The sequence below is a fragment of the Helianthus annuus genome, chromosome 13 (genome assembly GCF_002127325.2).
Source record: "Helianthus annuus cultivar XRQ/B chromosome 13, HanXRQr2.0-SUNRISE, whole genome shotgun sequence".
In the NCBI taxonomy this organism is placed as follows: domain Eukaryota; kingdom Viridiplantae; phylum Streptophyta; class Magnoliopsida; order Asterales; family Asteraceae; genus Helianthus; species Helianthus annuus.
In genome coordinates this window covers 3,940,187-3,957,202 of record NC_035445.2, presented here as the reverse complement: position 1 = coordinate 3,957,202, position 17,016 = coordinate 3,940,187, and the positions used below count along the sequence as shown (strand labels likewise).

Here is a 17,016-nt window from a genome sequence, read left to right as displayed (position 1 = left end):
GTCCGAGCCCCCCGTATTATAACTTACAGTCTTCGGGGTTTTTGTTCGTTTAGCGCTTGCAACCTCGTTTGGAACCGGCGCCCAGTTCTTATTGGTTCACATAACCTCCCATGCCCGGATATGTGGGAAAACGACCCGATGCTCATCTTCGTATCTATCCATCGCCTCTTTAAAAACGTTTTCGTCACTCCAACCACTTGGACGATTAACATATAAATTATTATAATAACCGCAAAATTGGTCACGACAGGATGCATCTTTCGCCACTTCGAAGCAACGGAATCGAGATCGTGATACGGTCATTGTTCCATAATCGCAAGGAATTTTGCTAGTATTTCTTTGCAAAAACCATCGCCGGCTTGGTTGTTACCTATATTTTTAAAATGTAACAAAAGTTATATATTAAAAAATGTAAAGTTTATATCTTTAAAAAGTTTAAAATTTATATATTTTTTACATACCAACAATGGGGCATTTTGACGTGTTAATCCACGCCTTCGCTAACGCCTCCTCCTCGATCTTTGACCAAGGTTGTGCCTTCGCTCTCGAAGGTTGATCACCGGCTAGACGTGCCACTTGCTTCCCTTTTTCCATTTCGAGGTTTGGGGTTGCGTCTCCGGAACATATTCTTCAACTTCATCTTCTACGTGTTGAGACGATTCTACCCGTGGCGGTGAAGGTTGTGGTTGCGATTGAAATTGTGAGTTGCACGGGTTTTGCATTAGCATTTGTTACATGGATTGCATTTGATTCATTTGAGCGAAAGCATTGGGGGTTTGTTGGAAACCCGAGAAAGAAAATTGCAATGCCGACCAACTTGGATCCATCTTTGGATAGTAGCCATGTACCGAGAAAACGTTTCGGTTTGGGTTTGGGTTTTGGTTCGGGTTGTTTGGATTGTATTGATCCATAGCCAAATTTATAAAAAAGATGGTGAATTTTATAAAAGTTGAGAGAGAGTTTCGGTTGGAATGGTTTAAAAATGGGGTGAAAGATGCGTATTTAAAGATAAAAGGATAAGTACACTTTTTGTCCTTTATGTTTGTATCAGATTGCAGTGGATAAACGTGGATGACCGTTAACTTCAATAATTATAGTCACAATCCTCTATTTGTATAATCGATTACACCTTAGGTCCTTTAACACTAACCTAGTTTATTTTAAACGTTAAATATGCTCACGTGCATCCCATGTGAGGGCAATAAAGTCTTTTACCTCCTTCATATTTCCTTCACTTTCATCTTCACCTACACTTCATATTCTTCATCCCACTTGAACTTCATCTTCTTCATCTCAACTAACCAAAATGCAACAAACCTTGCAAACCACCAAATCCCTCCCAACCCACCACCACCACATCAATCGTTGGGATCCAACGTCGTATCTCCCTCAACTCGTTAATCCAACCGTCACACCAGATCTGTTCATAACACCACCGCCTTGTTCATCGAACCATCAGAGAGAAGGGGTTTAGAGATTTGGGGGTTTGCTTTAAAATCATAGGTACAAATACGGGCGGTGGTTTTGGTAAAAAGACGGCGGTTAGGGTTCTGTTACATAAGATCAATTGTGTTGTACCGGTATGTCGTCTCTTGTTTTCACTATGTTTTAATTGGATAAGGGGTTGGCTTTTGATTGATGGTTGCTTTTTGAATCTCTAAGCAGAACCCCAATGAATATCTAACAAATCATGACAAAATTCCACTTTCGTTATTGAATTGGAAATCAAATAGTTATTAATTTACAACAGGTAGGTTTCTTTGTTGGGGTCATTGGAAGAGAATATGTTCTACCTTTACTTGTAACTGGTGAATGATTTTGAACCACACAATTGTTTGTCAACTCATTTGGAACCACTTCAGAATTAAGAATTAACTGATGAGAATGGCCGATGGATGGGTTAGGGGCGGTGGGTGTGATATGGTGGTGCCCGACTGGTGAACGGTGGCCGGAGTGGAGGTGGTGACGAGATTTGATGGTGGTCGGCAGCTGGGTTGCAGATCTGCGAAGGATGGGTGGTGGTGGTGACGAGATTTGCGCGTGGGTTTGTGAAGACGGGGTTGGCAAGATGAGGTGGTGGTGGCAGGATGTGGTGGTGGCGGCAAGATGAGGTGGTCGTGGCAAGATGTGATGGTTAGCGTTTTAGGGTTAGGAAATTGGGGAAGATGATGTGTATATGCAATTTTTTGGTTTTATTTATTAAACATTTAAATAAAATAATGAATTGACCAGAATACCTTTAAGTGAGTAAACTTAACTAAAAATTTTAATCTGGTTAGTGCTAAAGGACGTAGAATGTAACGTGTTTTGCAAATAAAGGACTGTGACTGTAATTATTGAAGTTAAAGGCTATTCGTTGCAATTTGGTACAAACATAAAGGACGAAAAGTGTAATTTACCAAAATAAAATAATTAATTAATTTTTTTTAAATGTAGCCGTTTGAGGGCATTTATTGAATTTTTTTTTTTTTAATTAGACGTTAAACGGCAAATGTTTGAAAAAGGAGGACCGGCACCAACGTCTGGGGGAGGACGGTGAAAACGGGACGGACCTAGGGGGCGGTGTGTTGGGGCATCGCCGGCCCTAGACCGCTCCCCATATCGTCTAGTCTTAGTGGTGGGTTAAAATTTTGAAAAATGAATTTATAGATCAATAACTAATTGAACAGTAGCTTTATGTTTGCTTTTTTTTTTAAATGTAAACTTCATTAAACAAACGCGGACCTCAAACCGAGGCGATAAAACCGAACATTACATATTAACAAATTTACTCCAATTATCCCATGACGTATCTATGGATTTAACTCTACTTTTTAACCACAAAAAACCCACTGTCTTAACGTCGCACGAGATGTCCTTAAACTTGAAAATAAGCTTTCTATTATTCTTAGTCACCCGTCAAGTAATTAATTCTTATTTTAGTTGAAAACAAATTTGTTTTATGAAACTATTATATAATTATCAATTTGTAACATGTTTTGGTAAGATGGTGTTGTACCATTAGCTTAAATGATGTTCTTAGTAAATTGTACTTTTTCTCATAATGCAATAGTTATATATTATTTAATTATCAATTTGTAACATGTTTTGGCAACATGGTATTGTACCATTAGCTTAAATGGTGTTCTTAGTACATTTGTACTTTTTTGCATAATGCAATAATTATATAATTTTCAATTTGTAACATGTTTTGGCAACATGGTGTTGTATCATAGGTTAAATGGTGTTCTTAATAAATTTGTACTTTTCCTCATAATGCAATAGTTATATAATTATCAATTTTTAACATGTTTTGGCAACATGGTGTTATACCATTAGCTTAATTGGTGTTCTTAGTAAATTTGTACTTTTTCTCATTATGCAATAGCAGTTGTATAGGCAAACTTCAGTGCACTAGAGACCAAACTAGGGATGAGCAAATGGTACCGGTATCGAATTTACCGAACCGGTTACATTTCCGGCACCGACTTTTGACATTTTCGGTACCGGTATTTACCGGGTTTTACCTTCAAATACCGGTACCCACTTTTAGGGATTTTCGGTACCAAGCTCATCCCTAGTCCAAACCAAAATCTGTCTTCTAAGTGTTATAGCCAAGGGTTGAACAGTTCATTAGGATATGCTGAATGAACTACTTGACTTTTTAGTCAATGAGATAATATTTTCATGAAGCTTGAAGTACTATTTCCTGAAGCCTTATCTTTCTCAGGATGATGCTAATCTAATCCATTATGTCAGAAGCTTTTGGAAATTAACGAGCGGCGGAGCTAAAGAATATTCAATCAACATTTTGTAATTTAAACATGTCTATATGTTTCATAAGGTAAACAACATTTTGTCCTGTAATGTTGTTTACCATATCATTTTGTACTGTAATGTTGTTTACCAAACATGTCTATATGTTTTTTTTTTTTTTTTTTTTTTTTTTTTTTTTTTTTGTAATTTAACTTGATTGATTTTTTTTTAACTTTTGAAATGTCATAAGTCTTACATGGTTAATCAACTTGATTGATGATTTTTTTTAAAATTTTGAAATGTTATAGGTTTTACATGGTTAATGTTTAATATTTTTTTTATGTTTTGAAATGTCATAGGTTTTACATGATTAACGTTTAATACTATCTAACATTACCCGCCACAACGTTTGTATACGTCACGTCTTAATTTGTATGCCCCGGCCGCAACACGGTGGGGGTTCCATCTAGTTAATACCAATTTACATTAATAAATGAAAATTTATATTAATTAAAAATGCTCAGACAAACAGTTATTATGATTACAAAGTTTTGGCTCCAAGTAGTGGTTGGTCCAACACGGTTTATTTAATAATGAGTCAACTATAGCATTGACTTGATCGACTTATAACAGAGAGTATTTTCAATAATGCATTCATCATACAAGTGTTTATCAGTCATGAGGATTTCTAGCCAGTTCCTTCTATGCTTTTTTCCTAGTTACTCACCATTGATCATGAACAACAAATACCCATCACTTCATCTCTTACTCTTCTTCTCCTTCCTGTTCCAGTCCCCACCGTCTTCCGCAATAGATTTCATCTTCAACTCCTTCAACTCTACCTCCATATCACTCTATGGCAACGCCACTATCCAATCCAACATCTTAACCCTCACTAACTCTACTCCTGATCAAATTGGTCGTGCCCTTTACCCGCACAAGATTCCCACGAAAAAGGCCTCATCGCTCCTCCCCTTCTCCACCTCCTTCATCTTTGCCATGGCACCCACAAAAAACGTTACCCCTGGGCATGGATTCGTATTTCTGTTCACGCCTGTTACCGGGATTCAGAAAGCAAGCGCAGCTGGCTATCTTGGGTTTTCTAGCCAAGAAACTGATGGGGACACAGACAATCATGTGTTTGGTGTTGAATTTGATATGTATAGGAATGAAGAGTTTCAAGATATTAATGATAACCATGTTGGGATCAATGTGAATTCTATAAAATCGGCTATTTCACATGTACCTGGGTATTATGAAGAGAGTGATGTGGGCTTCAAAACCTGGCAGCTTAACGATGGTAGAAACTATCAAGTTTGGATCAAATATCAAAATTTTACAATTGATGTGACTATGACTCCAGTAGGTGAAAAGCCCAGGGATTGTTTCATATGTGGCTCCAGATTGAATCTTTCTGATTATTTTAAAGATGAAATGTATGTGGGCTTTACTGCTGCAACCGGGCCATTTACTCAAAGCCACAACATACTGAGTTGGAGCTTTAGCAACTCAGATGATCCATTATGGAGTGACGGTTTGATTACAGAAGGGCTGCCGTCATTTGTGCTTGGTGTGCCTAGTATTCCTGGTGAGCATAGTAATAAGTCAACAGGGTTCATTATTGGTTTACCTTTAGGGATTTTATTTGTTATGGTAACTTGTGGTGTGGTTGGTTTTATCTGGGTCAAGAGTAAGAAGAGCTCAGCAAAAGAGAGAGCAGAAATGGAGGAAGAGTATTTAAATCAAGTGCCAGGAATGCCAACTCGGTTTTCTTGTGAAGAGTTACAAATCGCCACAGAGAATTTTAGTAAAAAGCTTGGTGAAGGAGGATTTGGATTGGTTTACGAAGGGAGTCTCTTAGATGGTTCGAAGATTGCTGTGAAATGCCTTGAAGGCCTTTCGCACGTTAAGAAATCATTCCTAGCTGAGGTTCGGTCCATTGGAAGCATTCACCATGTGAACCTGGTCAGACTTAGGGGATTCTGTACTTCAAAATCACAACAATTTCTAGTGTATGATTTCATGAGTAATGGGTCATTGGATAAGTGGATCTACCATGTTGATCAAGAACACATACTAGATTGGAAATGCAGAAAGAAAATCATTCTTGATATAGCCAAAGGTTTAGCATATCTCCATGAAGATTGTAGACAAAAAGTCATCCACCTCGATATTAAACCTCAAAACATACTACTAGACAATGATTTCAATGCCAAAATATCTGATTTTGGGTTGTCTAAGCTTTTGGATAGAAATCAAACCCAGGTGATGACTACAATGAGAGGAACCCCCGGGTATTTGGCTCCAGAATGGTTGAGCTCAGTTATCACAGAAAAGGTGGATGTGTATAGCTTTGGAATCGTTATGTTAGAGATCTTGTGTGGAAGGAAAAATTTTGACCGATCACTGCCAGAAGAAAGCTGGCACTTACTCCGTGTTTTTCAAAATTGTTGGGAGCAAGAAACATTGTTAAATATTGTTGACATGACCCGTGAAGATCTGCAAAAAAATGGTAAGGAGGTTGTGGAGATGATGAAGATGGCTTCATGGTGTTTACAGACCGATTATAATCGAAGGCCTTCAATGTCATCAGTGGTTAAGGTGATAGAAGGAGCAATGAACATTGAATCAAACTTGGATTATAACTTCACAGATCCAAGATTACAGAAAAACAATAGTCAGGAGGAGTTAACATCACTGTTTCCCTCTGTTCTATCTGGGCCAAGGTAAGTGGATCATTTCTATGCTTCTGTATTATTTCTACAGGAATTGGTCTTCATTGACTTTATTCAAACTAAATAGACTTTATGTGTGTACTATATATTATTTTGGTTGCGGTCATAGATTAAAATGGCTGTAATAAATTCGAGTTATTATGGTTTTAGTTGCTTAAACTATGTCATTGTCGTGCTTTATGCTAATCTGCTTCACTGGTAATTATCAGCTCTTTGGAGGAAACAATAGACCTCTTTACCTTTTTGTTAACTCCCTTATTCAATTTGAAGGTGTGTTTATTACTATTCAACCTCAGGTCGTTTGATCAGGCACAGTGCAATATTGAATCTTACTGCAGCCGAGTGTGACTATCCTGAGTGATGAACACCTCTTTATACACCTTATAGTGGTACACCCGGAAATTATGTTAGATTAATTCGGGTAATAAAATTGCATTATGGTCCATTTGGGTCTATTAAAAATTCATAACTTACAAAACAGGGAATATATACAAATATACAATAGGTTTTTTTTTTTGAAATAAAAATCTAATGTATTTCAACATTTTAAACAAACGCAATACGATTACAAACTAATGACAGGTAGACGAGCAACAAGCTGCGCCGCTACCCCTTTCTGAATAGCAAACCCTACCCTGCTAAACACAAAATTCTGCCCCTTAACATGTGCGGTGTTACTGCTTACCACCTGTTTAACCCACTTTAGGAACCGCACCGTGTCAGGGGCGAGAGCGCCAAATGTATCGAAAGCGAACGGGACGAACACGTGCTGATTCTCGATGCAAGCTTTTTCGTGTTTAGCTACAATAGGTTAAAATGGGTCATTGTTTTAAACTTGATAATTTAAAGCAGGTCCAAATGAGCAAAACACCACTCACCACCACTCTAGGTCGCCGCCTCCACCCCTCCCACAACAAACACAAACACCGCCGCCTATTGCCATCAGCAACTATAAAAGCAAAAATAGCTGATGAACCCATTTTAATTTTTTTTCTTCTAAACAACTTATTTCAAGACGTTTTTTAAAACAGAACCATGATTCAAGTTTCAATACTTCAAATCAAACCAGTAACCACTCGTATGCAAACCCAAGTAGCAAAGCATCTTTTATAGATGGGTCATTCCATGACCTTTTGTGTCACTTAAAGAATGACCCGCATTGAATGACAAAAGGACGGCATCAAAAACCATGTATTTAAGTTTCAATACTTTCAAAACAGACCAGCTACACTTGTATGCAAACCCGACTAGCAATATAGATGGGTCATTCCATGACCTTTTTTGTGCAACTTAGAGTGACTTGCATTGAATGACAAAAAAGAGGGTATGGACGATACAAAGACCGATGTTTTAAGTGGGATGGAACGCTATCTTTGGTATGGAGAATGATCCTAAAAGACTGATATCCATTCCATATGGTGGAAAGGCTATGTTTAAATTAAAGGCCTCAAAACAATTTCACATGTATATTGACATTATCTTTGTGAGCATATAACTTCACAAAAGTACTAACATTAAAAGGGTATATATAACATCTAGTCATGCCTACGTGATACGGAGATGATCCAAGACATGACACTCATATTTGGAGCAATGAGATGATCAAAAGTGAGCTAGAAAATAACTAGTTGAAATGGACATAATGGGCCGTAACATATGGACAAAAACGGCGTAACGGGTCTAAAGCCCTTCGAGGTGTGCATTTAGTTTTTTTTTTTAATTTTTGGCAAAACCGGCTCAGGTTGTAAACCGAATAGGTTTGTTCAGTTTTGGTCAAAACCGGTTTTAGGTCGGGTCCAAATCGGTTTTTTAAAATGTTACCCAAAACTTGAAACGGTTGAAACGGTTTCGGACCTAACCCTATTTTTTTAAAACGAGAGTAGGAACCGATATACAAACTGGCAGTTTGGAATCGGTTTGAGTGAAGGCGGTTTCATGTGTGGTATCAGGTCGAGTTAGGAACCGGTTTTGAAATCCAATCCGATTTTTTTTATGTGCACCTCTGTTTGTTGTGTAAAAAATATTGATTTAATTTATATCCAGATTTGATTAAGTTTTATAAAATTAAAAACTAATATAATAATTTACTTTTTTTTAATTTATCTAAGTTATATATTATATAGAGTAGATAGATTACAAACTGTGGATCTAGGGGCTTCAATCTTAATTAGGTGGTTCATAAACATATACACACAAAAAAACACAAATCAATATCAATTATATATATATATATATAGTTATCTAAGGACGATGAATAGTAACTTTATTTTTAAAATAACATATAACTTTTTATTATTTTTTATTTACTATATTATAATAGTTTATTATTATATTTACTTTTAATAATATATTTTTATTTTTTTTCTTTTTTAAAACCATAGATTTTCTTTACCATTTTTAATAATTGTTTTTCTTTTTCTAGAACATATATTAATTTATCAAATAATTTGATACTTCTATAATAATTTACGTTTATAACTTTTTTTCTAAAAACTTAAGTACGTAGTTGTGTTTGATTTTCCCTCGATATTCCGTTATAAGTTTTGTTAAAAACGAAGTTGTACTCAAAATAAAGTATTTATTTGATATCATAAAGCGCTACAATGCGATAAACTAAACCGTTCTAATGGTTTGACTTTCTAAACAGCATGCTTTATTTTCAAATTACGTTTGTTTTAGATTATTATTTGCTCGGTTTCGCCGCAACGCGCGACGTAAAAAGAAACTAGTATCCATTAAAAACCAAAATAGAAGATTCATTTACAAAGCCTTTTGCCCAAACTGAAATTTCTAAGAGAGAAAAGTACAGGTGTGGTGGGGTAGTCCGTAGTTGGGCTTTGAAGAAGATTGGGTCAACTGGAGAAGTTTTTTATTATAAAAATACTAATCATCATGATTTACTCGTTTAGAACAAAACAGAACAAGCTAAATTGGTCAAACAAAAAAAAGGAGTTGTCAAACTTTGATTCTTAAGAAGTTAAATCCATTACCTTTCAAAAAAAAAAAAAAAAAAAGTTAAATTCAAGTACTCAACTACAACTGGTTTTTTAGTCCACCATTTCCATTGCCTGTCGTTGTTTCTTCGGCGATCATGAACATCAAACATCATTTGCTTTATCTCCTGATCCTCTTCCCCTTGTTGCTCCAGTCGCCACCGGCTTCCGCCGTGAGTTTCATCTTCAACTCCTTTAACTCCACCTCCGTATCACTCTATGGCAACGCCACCATCCAATCCAACATCCTCACCCTCACTAACTCTACTCCTTCTCAGATTGGGCGTGCCCTTTACCCACAAAAGATCCCCATGAAAAAAGCCTCATTGCTGATCCCCTTCTCCACCTCCTTCATCTTCGCCATGGTGCCCACACAAAACGTTCTTCCTGGACATGGTTTCGTGTTTCTATTCACGCCTGTCACCGGAATTCAGAATGCAAACTCAGCTCAAAATCTTGGTCTACTTAGCAGAGAGGTTGATGGGAACTCAAGCAATCATGTCTTTGGTGTTGAATTTGATGTGTTTAGGAACGAAGAGTTTGGAGATATCAATGGTAATCATGTTGGGATCGATGTGAACTCTTTATCATCTGTTAATTCACGTGAACCTGGGGATCCAGATGGCGGTGGGGGTTACAGAACCATGCAACTTAACGATGGTAGAAACTATCAGGTTTGGATAGAATATAGTAATTTTAGGATCTCTGTAAATATAGCTCCTGCAGGTATGGAAAGGCCCTCATCTTGTTTCATATGCGCCCCCTTGAATCTTTCAGATGTTTTTGAAGATGAAATGTATGTGGGATTTACTGCTGGTACAGGGAGATTGACTCAAAGTCACAAGATCCTAAGTTGGAGCTTTAACAACACAGATGATGATTTATGGAATGACGGTCTGATAACAGAAGGGCTGCCTTCATTTGTGCTTCCTGGTGGTGAGCGTAATAATCCGTCAACAGGGTTAATTGTTGGTTTACCATTGGGGATTTTCTTTGTTTTGTTGACTTGTGGTGTGGTTAGTTTTACCTGGATCAAGAATAGGAGGAGATTAGCGAAAGAAAAATCTGAAATGGAGGAAGAGTATTTAGATCAAATGCCAGGAATGCCGACTCGGTTTTCTTATGAACAACTGAATACAGCCACAGAGAATTTTTGTAAAAAGCTTGGTGAAGGAGGATTTGGATCAGTTTTCGAAGGGAGTCTTAAAGATGGGTCAAAGATTGCAGTAAAATGCCTTGAAGGTCTTTCTCACATTAAGAAATCATTCCTAGCTGAGGTTGAGTCCATTGGTAGCATTCACCATGTTAATCTGGTTAGACTTAGAGGATTCTGTACATGGAAAACACAACGTTTTCTCGTGTATGATTTCATGAGTAACGGGTCATTAGATAAGTGGATCTATCATGGAAATCAAGAGCATATATTAGATTGGAAATGCAGAAAGAAAATCATTCTTGATATAGCCAAAGGTTTAGCATATCTCCATGAAGAATGTAGGCAAAAAATCATCCACCTTGATATCAAACCTCAAAACATACTCCTAGACGACGATTTCAATGCCAAGGTATCTGATTTCGGGCTGTCTAAGCTAATAGATAGAAATCAAAGCCAAGTGATGACTACGATGAGAGGAACCCCTGGGTATCTGGCTCCAGAATGGTTGAGCTCGGTTATCACAGAAAAGGTGGATGTGTACAGCTTCGGAATCGTCCTCTTAGAGATCCTAAGTGGCAGAAAGAATTTTGATAGATCTCAGCCAGAAGAAAGTTGGCACTTACTCCGTGTTTTTCAAAAGTGCTGGGAGCAAGAAACGTTGTTGGATATGATTGACATGAACAGTGAAGATATGCAAATGAACAGTACAGAAGTGGTGGAGATGTTGAATATGGCATCATGGTGTTTGCAGACCAATTACACGCAAAGGCCTTCAATGTCAATTGTGGTTAAGGTGTTAGAAGGAACAACGAAAGTTGAACCAAACTTGGATTATAACTTCACAGATGCAAGACTACAGAAAAACAATAACCAGGAGAAAGATTTAACACCATTGTTGCCGTCTGTTCTATCTGGTCCAAGGTAAGTAGTTTTAAATGTTCTTGTGGATCAAATCTATGTTTTTGTATTTTCTTACTAGACAAATCGGTCTTCATTGATTTTATTGAATCCGTGTGCATGTGATTACCATTTTGTGTTTTTATTTTAATAATTTACCTTACGTCCATTGTGTCTTTTATCTGTTGTCATCGATTGTGTTTTTATTCTACTTTCCATTGTGTTTTTAGTTTTATACTCATTGTGTTTTACGTTATGTCCATTGTGTAATACCCAACTGGGTTTTCTCATTTTGTTTTACGTTATGTCCATTGTGTAATATGCAACCGGGTTTTCAAAAAAAAATTTCTAAATATAACAATATGGTACTCATATTAAAGATAAAAAGACGCTCGATTTTATGGTATAATTTTTTTTAAAACAAATAACGTATAAAAAGTGATGAACGTTTAAAAAATATGGGGAAATAACATGTTACTTGGATGTGCATAATCTTTTTATTCTTTTTAACAAAATTATGCTTTCCACTTGATTTCTTTTGGAACACTTGTCACTCTATAGTTGCTTCTTACATTTCTTATTTTTATACTCATTTGTAGAATAACTCAACTCATGTTTCTGTTTTACTATGTCGTCACCACTTAGTTTGTTACTGGTAGATTTTTGTTGCTATATCTCTAGTTCGGATTGTTTCCATGTTGTTTGATTTCAAGTCGAGGGTCTCTTAGGAAACAACCTTTCTATCCATATGAATAGAGGTTAGGTTTGTCTACATCCCACTTTCCCCTGACCTACCAAATGTTAAAATGGGTCATTGTTATAAAACTTATAATTTAAACAGTTCCAAATAAGCAACCACCACCCGCCACCACTATGTGTCACAGGCACCATCACCTATCACTGACAACCGCTATAATAAAAAAATTTAGCGGATGAGCCCATTTTGATATTCTTTTTTCTAAAACTACCATTTTAAGATAAGCCCATTTTGGTCTGTTTTAACCCGAACCAATTTGTCAGTTTCCGAAAATGACACGTTTTGACTCGGACACAATTTGGCCCATAATGTTTAAATCTCTTATGCGACCCAACCACTCCGCTTAATAATCAGTGGTCCCATGCAAAACCATGCCTCTAGTTTCAAGAATTTCAAAACAAACAACTAAAACTTGCACCGAAGTACAAAACATATGGTTTCATTAACTAAATAAGGGGGTGTTTGGAGTTGCGTTTTCAAAATAGATTTTGCGAAGCTCCAAAACTGCGTTTTTGAGGCAGATAATCACTTTTTCATCCAAACACTTTTTTAGATTATTTATGTTTTACAAACGCAATAATCAAATAATCACTTCAAAACGTAATCCCAAACACTCTCTAATTATAATAAGGTAACAAAAGAATCATACATAGGCAGCTTGCGCCACATAAAACGATTTCAAATCCTCATTTTCTAGTTTCTACATCATGCCTTAAACAGGTGGTGGTTCCTTCACGCAATCCAAAGCGTCTGGAAGAAGCCTCGGATTGGCTGGCTTTAGGCCCTTTCTCAACCACCAGTTCAAAAGAACTAGTTCGATCTTACGTACCTGTAAAAAGTTATTTAAAATATATTATTTGCATCTAGAGATCAAACAATCATAAATATGATGGCAACTAAAGGTGGAATCAGAGCATTTGCAGCTGAAGATGGGCCAAATTTCACTTGTAAATTGACACTATCTGTGTGCATATACCTTGACAAAAAGCATTAGTAATAAAAGGGTGCATAACATCAAGATAGTCATGGTTACGTGATATGGAGTTGATCCAAGGATTGGCACTCGTATTATGAGGAACTAGATAAAAGAAAGTGAACTAGATAATAACCTGGCTTAAAATTGACCTAAATTTCTTGATTTTAACTCATTCCATTTTCTTGTTTTTGTAAGAACGTGTGAATCTAGGGGTGCTAAGCGGGTTATATTCGTGGGTTGGCCGTTCCAACCAGATGCAAACCCGAAATTGTGTCAGACATATGAACCCAAACACGACATGAATATCCGTGGGTTGACAAAAATACCGATTTTTATTTTTATTTTGTATGTTGTTTACATCATAGTTGTTAAAAGCCATGGCCTCTTGCGCCTAGGCCCAATTTCCTAGCAAGGCGAGGCAATTGCGCCTTAACTCAAAAGGCAATTGCGGTTTCATTCTCCAGGTGATGGTTCATGCGCATATTCCAGCGAGATTCCTAGAGCAAGATTCCTAGATTCTGGAGAGTTTCCGGCCAAATTCTCTAAATTCTATGATTCCAGCTAGATTTCTATTTTATCTAACGAAAACTATTTTTCTACACTAATAAACTTAGCATTTATAACTTTTGGTACTAAATAGACGATATAAAATGTTATATAATAGCTTTAGTTTTATTTTATTTGAAGAATCATATTAATTTTCTATTATATAAAAATGATTTAAGTTTTTTTGTTGTGCGCTTTTTTTTTCTCAGGCCCACGCTTTTTTTGCGCCTTTAATAACTATAGTTTACATATTAATATTATAGATTAAGAGTAACTTTTATTAAACTAGTAACTAGTAAGTTTGCTTTAACTTTTAATTTTTTTCTTTATTTTCGACTATGGTTTAAAAGAACTTGCATAGCAGTAAGCATCTTCAGAATCTGTATGGTAATTAAGATGATTATCTTTCATATATGGAACTTTCAAAAGGTATTCAACTTTTAAAATTTAATGAAGATAATATGGAAAACAAACCTGCTTAACAATGAAGGTCTCCTCTGTAAGACTCAACGGGGAAGTTAATATAGTAAGAAACCCGTTTCTGTTTCCATAGACGATATCTGTGAAAGGACGATCACCCACCTGAATAAAAAAAAATCATTATTGTATAATAATGTATTCAAATTTTAATAAATACCATATTGAAATCTTTAGATAATACTCGGTACCATAATGAGCTTTGACGAATCACATCCAAAATGTCTTTCAATTTCTTCGGTTGAACCACCCGGTTTCTTCATCTCTAGTATCAACATTCAAACAAAACACAAACCATGAATTCATCATCACTTTACAGAAATCCAAGATTCACATACCACTCTTTTCGCACTTGTAAACACGTAAATTTTGATTCAAATGAATGACACATGGAACTAATTTAGCAACTTACTATGTCGAATTACTCGAATTCCGATGGCAAACTCAACAGCCCTAGCTTTCCGGCCATCAGGATCATACTCCTCAAGTCCTATAATCCCAATTAAAATCAGCAAACACATCATAAACAATACAAAAACAACACAAACCAATATGTCAACTTGAACTTAGATTACCAGCAGAGTTGCTAAAAACCGCAATATTATTCCCAAACACAGATTTACAAGACTCGACAGACGCGGTAAGCGGCCCCCACAAACCCAAAGAGTAAGGAACAGTAAGAGTATTATCCTTATCAAACACAACACCTTCAAACCCCTTTCTCTTCAATGCAGCCCAATCAATATACCTTACATCAGGCACCCATACATGAGGTATCATCCAATTTCTATGTCTAGTAATCACCGAAACCGTAAAAAGAATCCCTTTGACGTTAATCCTCTGCCCTACCGCTGCTTTTAAGTCTGCCCACCACATGTTTGTGAAAATGCCGCTACTAGATTCACCCCTATCTCTATCTCTATCTTGTTCAATTTCGCATTCCCTTGGTGGGTTGTTCAGATTAACGGAAGAAGAGTTGTAAAATTGATTAAAGAACTCACTGTCATTAATGTCATGATGTTGATTTTGATGATTTTGGTGTTCATCAATGGCGGGAAGAGAGTAAAAGATTCCGGTGGAGGAAGGGGATGAGCGAATTCTGGGGTTTGACGGACGGTGACGAAGATGATGATGATGTCGATGTGATGAATGAAGGTTGATTGGGTTAGTAAGGAAGCAACAATGGGAAATGTGATGTGGGGGAGAGAGTGTATACAACATTTTATTATGAGGGTGTTATTATTATAAACATGATAGCATGAATAGAAACTCATTTTTCTAATCTAAACCCTTACTCTTTGGAGAAATTGTTTGCAATTGAGAGTGATCTTGTAAACGATTGTGGCCACTAGTTAGGGTGTGGGTCTACCATGTATTTGGTTTGATTTTAGTGGAGAATATTGATTTAAGAGTGTCTCCATGGGGTGACTATGTAATGGTTGTGTTAAAACCCAAACTATCCAAAGATTTCTAAGGCTATGTGTTATAAGTTTGGTTTAAATCACGTCAACTTTCTACATTACTGCGCCTGACGGCTAGGGCGCAAACGCCATTACGGGAGGGCTTAGAAGGGCATGGGGCAACTTTTGTATTTATTTTTTAGAGTTAACTGTCATTTTCGTCCCTATGGTTTGTCTAATTATGTCAGTCCAGACAAAGTTTCAAATTTTTACCATTTTCGTCCCTGGTATTCTTGAAACATGCTAGTTCTGTCTAAAAAACTAACGTCTATTATAGCCTGTTGGCGTAATTGGACAAATCACAGGGACGAGGGACGACACTGGTATAACAAACGTTAATTTTTTGGACGGAACCGACATGTTTCAAGAATGTCAAGGACGAAAATGATACAAATTTGAAATTTGGCTGGAATGTCATAATTAGACAAACCATAGAGACGAAAATGACAACTAAACTCTATTTTTAAGATTACAACCAATCATATATAGTTACCTCAACTGGATATCACATTTCTAATATAATGTCCCACATTACCCCTTTATATCCCATTCTACCAAGCCTTTGTGACGTCACGTGACATCACATTTTTTTTTATCTTAAAGCCCTTTTAGAGCCCCTTCTTCCAAACTCACATCAAAATAATAACTTGTCATTTTAAAGAGTCTAGAGCCTGATATTTTGGTGTTGGATGTGACAACCCATATTTCGAACCTATTTTGTGTAACGTTACGTACTTATGTGAACTATATGAATTGATTAATTGCATGATATATTATGTGAATGTGTATGTGTTTACATGAAACAAACCAATTGCACAACACAACCCAATCGCACAAGGCCGGTTGGGCCGCACAAACCACACTCGGATCAAAAGGGGCAACCTGGTTTTGGGTTCGGCCCACTACCCTTGCACGCATAACACTAGAATGATTGTAACTTTCTCATACTTTTGCAAGACACCCACACATACACAAACCCTAGTTTTCTCTCATTCTTTCTCTCAAACTCGACGGCAATCACCTCCCATCTCTCGAAGATTATCTCCTTGTTCGGTTCGGGTTTCCTTCTAACCGGTTAGTGTTTGTTATTGTTGATGTTATGCATGATTAGATGATTGAATGATATTATGTGATGATACTTAGATGAATCGGATTGTATAACTAAGTTGAAATCGGTTGCATGTATGATAAACAATACGGAATTTCATGATCATGTTCCTGTGAATCGGATAATGGTTACAGAACTTGATCGGATTGAAAACCTGTTAACATATGTAATTTACA

The 17,016-nt window shown here is 36.6% G+C and overlaps 3 protein-coding genes and 1 long non-coding RNA gene across 4 annotated transcripts; 3 read left to right on the top strand and 1 right to left on the bottom strand.

Moving 5' to 3' along the window:
* The first annotated feature begins 871 nt into the window (after positions 1 to 871).
* LOC110897350 lies at positions 872 to 2,243 on the top strand. The gene is made up of 2 exons (XR_002568568.2): positions 872 to 1,580; positions 1,751 to 2,243. It is a non-coding gene; the product is annotated as an uncharacterized LOC110897350 (long non-coding RNA).
* A 2,157-nt stretch (positions 2,244 to 4,400) lies between these two features.
* Positions 4,401 to 6,629, top strand: LOC110897349 (L-type lectin-domain containing receptor kinase VII.1-like). The gene has a single exon (XM_022144107.2). It carries the CDS (start codon positions 4,414 to 4,416, stop codon positions 6,463 to 6,465), a length of 2,052 nt encoding a protein of 683 aa, XP_021999799.2. The 5' UTR covers positions 4,401 to 4,413; the 3' UTR covers positions 6,466 to 6,629.
* Positions 6,630 to 9,459: 2,830 nt separating this feature from the next.
* LOC110897348 (L-type lectin-domain containing receptor kinase VII.1-like) lies at positions 9,460 to 11,685 on the top strand. The gene has a single exon (XM_022144106.2). It carries the CDS (start codon positions 9,562 to 9,564, stop codon positions 11,542 to 11,544), a length of 1,983 nt encoding a protein of 660 aa, XP_021999798.1. The 5' UTR covers positions 9,460 to 9,561; the 3' UTR covers positions 11,545 to 11,685.
* Positions 11,686 to 12,874: 1,189 nt separating this feature from the next.
* LOC110897347 (phosphatidylglycerophosphate phosphatase 1, chloroplastic) lies at positions 12,875 to 15,540 on the bottom strand. Its single transcript, XM_022144105.2, has 5 exons — positions 14,848 to 15,540; positions 14,685 to 14,762; positions 14,464 to 14,537; positions 14,270 to 14,377; positions 12,875 to 13,102 (listed from the first exon to the last, which is right to left on the bottom strand). Exons 1-5 carry the CDS (start codon positions 15,491 to 15,493, stop codon positions 12,986 to 12,988), a joined length of 1,023 nt encoding a protein of 340 aa, XP_021999797.1. The 5' UTR covers positions 15,494 to 15,540; the 3' UTR covers positions 12,875 to 12,985.
* Positions 15,541 to 17,016: the final 1,476 nt, after the last annotated feature.

What these genes read in the sequence shown, in the direction of transcription:
- LOC110897347 (XM_022144105.2), bottom strand. Translation starts at nt 15,493, where the DNA reads ATGTTGTATACACTCTCTCCCCCACATCACATTTCCCATTGTTGCTTC. An exon ending in AATTCGAGTAATTCGACATA is followed by an intron (nt 14,538 to 14,684) that starts GTAAGTTGCTAA and finishes TGTTGATACTAG; the next exon opens with AGATGAAGAAACCGGGTGGT. An exon ending in ATTCGTCAAAGCTCATTATG is followed by an intron (nt 14,378 to 14,463) that starts GTACCGAGTATT and finishes TTTTTTATTCAG; the next exon opens with GTGGGTGATCGTCCTTTCAC.
- LOC110897349 (XM_022144107.2), top strand. Translation starts at nt 4,414, where the DNA reads ATGAGGATTTCTAGCCAGTTCCTTCTATGCTTTTTTCCTAGTTACTCA.
- LOC110897348 (XM_022144106.2), top strand. Translation starts at nt 9,562, where the DNA reads ATGAACATCAAACATCATTTGCTTTATCTCCTGATCCTCTTCCCCTTG.